We start from the raw sequence: 6,758 nt of genomic DNA, 5'->3' as shown, positions 1-6,758 counted from the left end.
CGGGATCCCTCTTTCTGCCTCCTGCTCTTGGACCGGGGTAACATTTCACCTCCCTCATGACCCAAGAGACTGAGCAAAACAGGCCCAGGGTTTGTGCCAGAGCAAGGAGAGACCTACCGGTGGCTGAGAGCCCCCGCGACCCAGGCACCGCCAGCGCCCTGCGTCTTCGTGCAGCCCGCACGGGGACCCTGCAGGGGCTGCAGCACACGCGGGACAGCCGCCACTGCACAGGACCGCCAGGCCCCACGGGTCGCTGGCCGCACAGCTGGGGGACCCTGCAACCGAGGACTGTGGGCTTACCTTCTGCACCTCCATCACATACTGGGCCACCATAAAGGGGGAAAACACCCTGAACTCCTCAGCCCGCAGTGCCATGTGGCTATACATCCTTTCCACGAGGCGGGCGCACTCCAGCACCACTGGCAGGTCCTCTGCGCTTCCTACAGAAGTAAAGAGTTTCCAAACCGATTAGCTCAAAAGCCGTGAGTTTTAACTCTTCCAATTTTACTCTTTCAACATAGCCCCAATTATTCAAACCTTCCCTTTTTTTTTTTCCCCAGACTCTTTCATTGGCTCAATTTGAAGACAGAATTAGGGAGACAGGATGTGTCCAAATATTGATCTATATTACAAAACGAAAGGCACTTACAATCCTCAACAGTCCATGGGTTTTTTAAGGATCGGACTAGAATAACCAAGATTTTAGGGTGAAATCTAGGATTGCTATTGTATTTAGAAAGGAAAATATGATTCTAAAGATAAGATGGCCTAATTATGTCTTTGCCTCGTTAAGTTTCAGAAATCATCTAGGATTTCTCCTTTATAGACAGGTATGAGGCTCAACTACCATTACTAGACCTCTTGCTGGCTTCCCAGGTTTATTTCTGACTCCTAGTTCCTCCCACCCTAAAGTGCCAGGATCACCCAGGCCTTTACACACTCCTCTCCCAGGGATTCTAACAGCCTGAAGTGTCCCCGCGACCCAGGTTACATGCACCCCGGCCCCCTCCAGCCAGGCCGTCACAGCAGTTGGGGAGGGACCCCAACTCAGCAGAGCAACCTCCCCGGTTTTCACTCAGCATGGTAATACACCGTTTTTATAAAATTCTAGAAAATGCAAACAAGCCTACGGTGACAAAAAACACATCAGTGGCTCCCTGGGGCTGGGGCTGGACCCCAAGAGGGCTCTTTCGGGGATGATGCAAATGCTCTGTGTTTTGACTGTTGGTGGTGCTTCCCCGCACGAATTTACCCATCAAAACTCATTAAAGGGGCTTCCCTGGTGGTGCAGTGGTTGAGAGTCCGCCTGCCGATGCAGGGGACATGGGTTCGTGCCCCGGTCCGGGAAGATCCCACATGCCGCGGAGAGGCTGGGCCTGTGAGCCATGGCCGCTGAGCCTGCGCGTCTGGAGCCTGTGCTCCGCAACGGGAGAGGCCACGGCAGTGAGAAGCCCGTGTACCACACACACACACAAAAAAAGTATATACCGTAAACAGATGCAGTTTGTTACACATAAGTAGGCGTCAATGAACTTGACTTTTGGAATGCACAGTATAATATGCAAATTTCTAAATAATGAGACTCTCCCCCGAATTAGAAATTTAGCAAGAATCAACAAACCTCCAGGCTGGAAAACAAGCTGTACACATAATTTATGCGATTGTCATATGGCAGCTTGCTTCATTGGTAAACAAACACAACCTTGCTGAGATGCAGCAGGAACAGTGAGCTGCAGGAACTCTGCCCCCGTATAAGATGAGCAATAAGCTGGCTCCACCACTGCCTGTTCCTCCTTCATTTCCCCGTTAAACTATGAGCTCTGTAAGAGCAAGAATGGAATTGTAGACGCTTTTATATCCCCAGTAAATGAGAGTAAATATTTCCTGAATCTAGATACTTTTTTTCTCCAGAAAAGAACTATTTCAATTAGGGGATGTTAAATGCATTCACTGCTGTGGGTACAGTTAAAAAATGTCACAGTCTGAAATTTTTAAAATTGTTTACGTGTTCATTTGATGATCTGAATATTTCTCTTACGTAAACTCAACTGTGTGGTTTTATCTTCCGTAACATGTGTGGCCAGAGACACCTGTAAAATAAACACATTTGAAATCGGTATCTGATACTGTTACTCTGAATTACCTTTGTCTTTCTGCCGCCCTTCGCGTATAACTGAACACACCAGTCTATGAAAACAGTTCAAGAAAGAAGGGATGGCTTTCTGCATCACCTGCAATGATAGACAAAAGACTATGAAAATATGTAGGCAACTGTTTATTTCAAGATCTACTTTAAAGGAGTTCATATCTATTTCCTTCTTAACCTTACCTATCAGGACACTCAAAACAGTGTGGCAACTCCTTTTTGCCAGGATTTTCTAGGGGAATGCTCACCCTACTTACTTAACTCTTTTACATCCGTTTTCATGGTCCGGGGTGGGGCTTCCATGCTGCCATTAGGAATCTAATGCAGCAATCCTAGTTTAGAATTTGCTGAATCTGTCTTTTACTCTGTTAGTGGTGCCTTCTGGAAATGGGTAGAAATAAATAACAAAATGTACAGTAGCCAGTGTATTCAAGTATAATTGCCACTAGAGAAAAAGATTACATAAAGCAAATCCATTTAAAATGAGAAACAAAACTTCTCATTTTTTAGCAATGAAAAGGTCTGGCTGGGACTTTATCTTGAAAAATGATATGAAAGTTATAAAACAGGCTGCTGCTTCTTTTTTTTTTTTTCTTTGCGGTACGCGGGCCTCTCACTGCTGTGGCCTCTCCCGTTGCGGAGCAGGGGCTCCGGACGCGCAGGCTCAGCGGCCATGGCTCATGGGCCCAGCCGCTCCGTGGCACGTGGGACCCTCCCGGACCGGGGCACGAACCCGCGTCCCCCGCATCGGCAGGCGGACTCTCAACCACTGCGCCAACAGGGAAGCCCAAACAGGCTTCTTTTACACTCAACCGTCCTGAGATCATGATCAAAGCAATGCACTGTCCAATAAGGCAGCCATGAGCCACATGTGGCCACTGAAATGTTAATTAATTAATGTTAAAATTCAGTTCCTAGTCATACGATTCCACATTTTACGTAGTCAAGACACGTGTGGCCAACGGTTCCTGTGCTGGGTGGTGCAGATACGGAACACGCCCGGCCCAGGAGTTCTACTGGGCGGCACCGCTCTAAGGCTCAGGGTGAACGAGGAGTGAATCAAGTGTTGGGACTCTTTTCTTTGGTACAGTTTATCCAAGCAAAGTCTGGAGAGCATAACACCACATTCTTTATGTCAAGTTATCAGCTTCAGCAACATGTTCAGAAAGAGGTCATTTCTGCCAAAGAATTGCAGGGCGACATCGCATTTCCAGAGGCCCCGTCTTCCTCCTCTGCTATCACAGTGATTAAATGCACAAAAATCCAGGGCCAGCCCATCTGAGTTCACACCCTGGCTTAATATGCAATCCCGGACAGAACACTGAACCTTTTCTGTGCCTGTTTCCTCATTTGCAAAGTGAGGATAATAACAGGCTGTCGTGAGGGTTAAATAAGTTAAAGCACGTCAAGAGCTCAGAATGGCACCAGCTGCGGATCACCCTGCCGGGGACCTGGCTGGGCTTACTCTGTGCTGCTCCCTGCACATTTACCCAAAGCCGATTCCAGCCGGGGGCCCGTACCAACCCCCATCCACCGCCCACACGGCCCAACGCGTGGGCCCCGCTCCCCTGAGTCTGCCCCGCGGGCAGTGAGTGTGAGCTGCCGTCGTAAGTCACATCCTTCTTTGCTGCAATACCGTGTCATTATCCTTGTCAATTCTCTCCTTTCATTAAATGGTCTAATTCTGCTCAATGGTCATTCCTCACTGGTTTTGCAGGAGATGCACACAGTTTTCCAACGTCACTTTCATCAACTGCATGAAATCCTGAATCTTTTGCAAGATCTGTGGTGTCAGTTTGTAATTGATTGGTATTGCATTTACATTCTACGGTCACACAAAAATCTAAGAATCAGCAGAGATCTAACAACAAAGAGCCTCACAAGATAGGCAGGGCCGAAGGCGATTCTTAAGTGGGGAGGACATTGGATGGAATGCTTAGTTTACCAGAGAATAAATTTTTTAAAAACTGCACTGCTGGCAGGTCTCCAACCTTAGAACATCAAAACACTTAAAAAATATTTGAACGTGCCTATGTATATGTGTATCTGTCCTATTCATAAGTTCCCACGCTTCACACGTATAGCAGAGGCACAAATGAACACCAGCCAAGGAAATCCAGTCTTGTAGCTAAAATTCAGACTCAGCTGGGTGACACTGGTCAAATCATTCAGCAGCTCTGAGCATCGGTTTCTCTACCAATGAAATGGGATTGCCACTGACTACACAGACTTGCTGTAGGGGTGAAAGGAGACACACAGCAAACGTTCAATAAATGGTGGCTAAACTGGAATCTCTTCTACGGGGCGTTTGCTCCTAGTCTCATTTTATTTAAAAAGCAGCACACTGTAAAACCGGAACTCAGGATGGCTCACTCCCTACATGCAACTGAATTATAAACCCGAGAGGAGATCTACGCCAGTGAGTGACATTTAAATATATGATCTGCAAAAACAGAATAATTTCTAATGGGCTTCCAGAAACACCCAGGACACAGGTATGTTCGAAGTGTCAGATCCAACACAGCCTGATGTGAAGGTCACATACTTCTGTGCTTGAGAAGCCACCTGGGCCCTAGAAATTACTCGAAGCCGGAAGTTTGTTCCGCAAACCACTGTTCTTCCCACGCCGCCGCTCTTCTCAAGGATGCGTTTCCCTGCCCAGCGGGTGCCCTGTCCTCCTCACCTTCGGGTGACACTGCAGGATTGAGAAGAGCACGTTGTGGACCCGCGGGAAGATGCGCCCATACTCGGGGGGCCTCAGGGCGTCCAAGGGCACGGCCAGCAGGACGCCGAAGGCCAGGCCAACGTGGTGCGGGTTGCCGATGGCCCCCTCCCCCTGCCTCAGCAGCGCAGCCAGGACGTCCAAGACGGGCCCGACCAGTGCCGGCGCCACGGGCTGTTCCCGACAAGCCTCTCGGGTCTGCAGCTACAGGGCGAGGAACGAGGGACAGAAGATGAAGGCGATTCTCCGGAGAAACAGCCCCAAACCCAAAATGACCGAGGGAAGAACGTCCAGACCCCCAAGTGACCCGAGTGGTCACTGGGCAGTTCAGAGAGACAAGGAGACCAGCGTTCAACCCCCTGGGCGGCACCTACGAGGGACGTGGCCGTCTCGGTCCACACCCTCTGACGGATGCGCCTACCACGAAGAGAAGTAATTTCTCATAGAAGAGTTGATTCATCTACTTTCTCAGAATAAAAAAACTTCACATCACACACATAACAATATTCTCCCAAAAAGATCCTTGGTTCTAAAATGTCTATAATTCAACTCCATTTGTTACATTTCATAAAGGACAGCTCTAGTTCAAGACATTCAATTATTGTTCTAAAGAATAAAGAGAAGAGACTGAAGTTGAGGGGTGGCCCGAAGTCTTACCTGGGTACCCTGGGCGAGCCCACCTGTGACAGCCCTCCTCACACGGCCAGCTATAAACAGCACCCCAGCTGAGGCCGTCTGGGGCCTCTCACAGTGATCATCTTTCCTGGGTGCCCTGGCTCTGCTGACGCTGTGCTATCCCCTTTAGAGTGACCTAAACGCCTAGCCTGGTGTTTATATCCACGTGGCCCTACTATGCGCTCGGCCAACACTGACCAGGCACTGCCCTGGGCCCTATTCCCCCCTCCCCCCCTTTCTTCCTGATGTTCCCCCTACATACACCTAAGTACAAATGGGCTTCGTCCACTAATGCAGATTCCCAGGTAAACAACAAAGCAACAAAACAAAAGATCAGAGAAGAAAGCAATGTCTATTCTCTAGACCCTTTTGCCCTGAGAATATGCTAACCCAAGGCAATGCTCTCACGTAGCACAAGCCATAATCAGGGTTGATAATGATGGTCAAATAGGCACTGCTCTTCCGAACCCAAGTCTGGGAATACTGACACCAGACTTTTATTTTTTTTTCTTTGCGGTACGCGGGCCTCTCACTGTTGTGGCCTCTCCCGTTGCGGAGCACAGGCTCCGGACGCGCAGGCTCAGCGGCCATGGCTCACGGGCCCAGCTGCTCCGCGGCACGTGGGATCTTCCCGGACCGGGGCACGAACCTGTGTCCCCTGCATTGGCAGGTAGACCCTCAACCACTGTGCCACCAGGGAAGCCCCCCCTCCACTTTCTTTTTTTTTTTTTTGACACCAGACTCTTTTGAGAGCAGGAACACAGACAGCGCCCACCAGAACCAGGCTTTTGTTCTAATGAAACAAAAAGTCATGTGACTACTGTGTATGTTCACATGTACCAAAATTTAACGTCTGCATGGGATTAACAATCGTCTATCTGCAACATTACTATCCTAGTCTAGACCCGTTTTTTTCCTCACTGAATCGTCACTTAAACACACATATTCCTACACGTGAATGAATGCACTAAACTGCCCACAGAATTTCGTGTGGACACAGAGAGGCCCGGGACTCCTTCTCCTGTCACCTAATTTAAATGGAAGCCCCCTGTGGGCACCACGTTCCTTCCATTACGGACCACGAATGCTTTCTGACGCCCAAGGGCCTTCACATCACATCTACTGATGACACTACGTGTGCAACCAGACAGAGGTGCTGCCTGGACACCCCGAAAGAAAAGCAACGTGGTTACAGCCGTCTTCAGGACACGGCCC

At 49.1% G+C, this 6,758-nt stretch overlaps 1 protein-coding gene across 1 annotated transcript in view; it reads right to left on the bottom strand.

The window, feature by feature from the left end:
* The window catches only part of URB2 (URB2 ribosome biogenesis homolog), a 10,348-nt gene extending 4,751 nt beyond the window's left edge, over positions 1-5,597 (bottom strand). Inside the window, exons 1-3 of the mRNA XM_029201280.1 lie at positions 4,830-5,597; positions 2,144-2,231; positions 301-440 (exon numbers count right to left, since the gene is read on the bottom strand). Coding sequence (XP_029057113.1) covers positions 301-440; positions 2,144-2,228 — 225 coding nt within the window. The 5' untranslated portion in view covers positions 2,229-2,231; positions 4,830-5,597. The remainder of the gene's footprint in view (positions 1-300; positions 441-2,143; positions 2,232-4,829) is intronic.
* Between the last annotated feature and the right edge of the window lie 1,161 nt (positions 5,598-6,758).

Source organism: Monodon monoceros, unplaced genomic scaffold (genome assembly GCF_005190385.1).
Source record: "Monodon monoceros isolate NGI ecotype Baffin Bay Population unplaced genomic scaffold, NGI_Narwhal_1 Super_Scaffold_4, whole genome shotgun sequence".
NCBI lineage: Eukaryota > Metazoa > Chordata > Mammalia > Artiodactyla > Monodontidae > Monodon > Monodon monoceros.
This window is presented reverse-complemented; position numbering and strand designations above follow the sequence as displayed.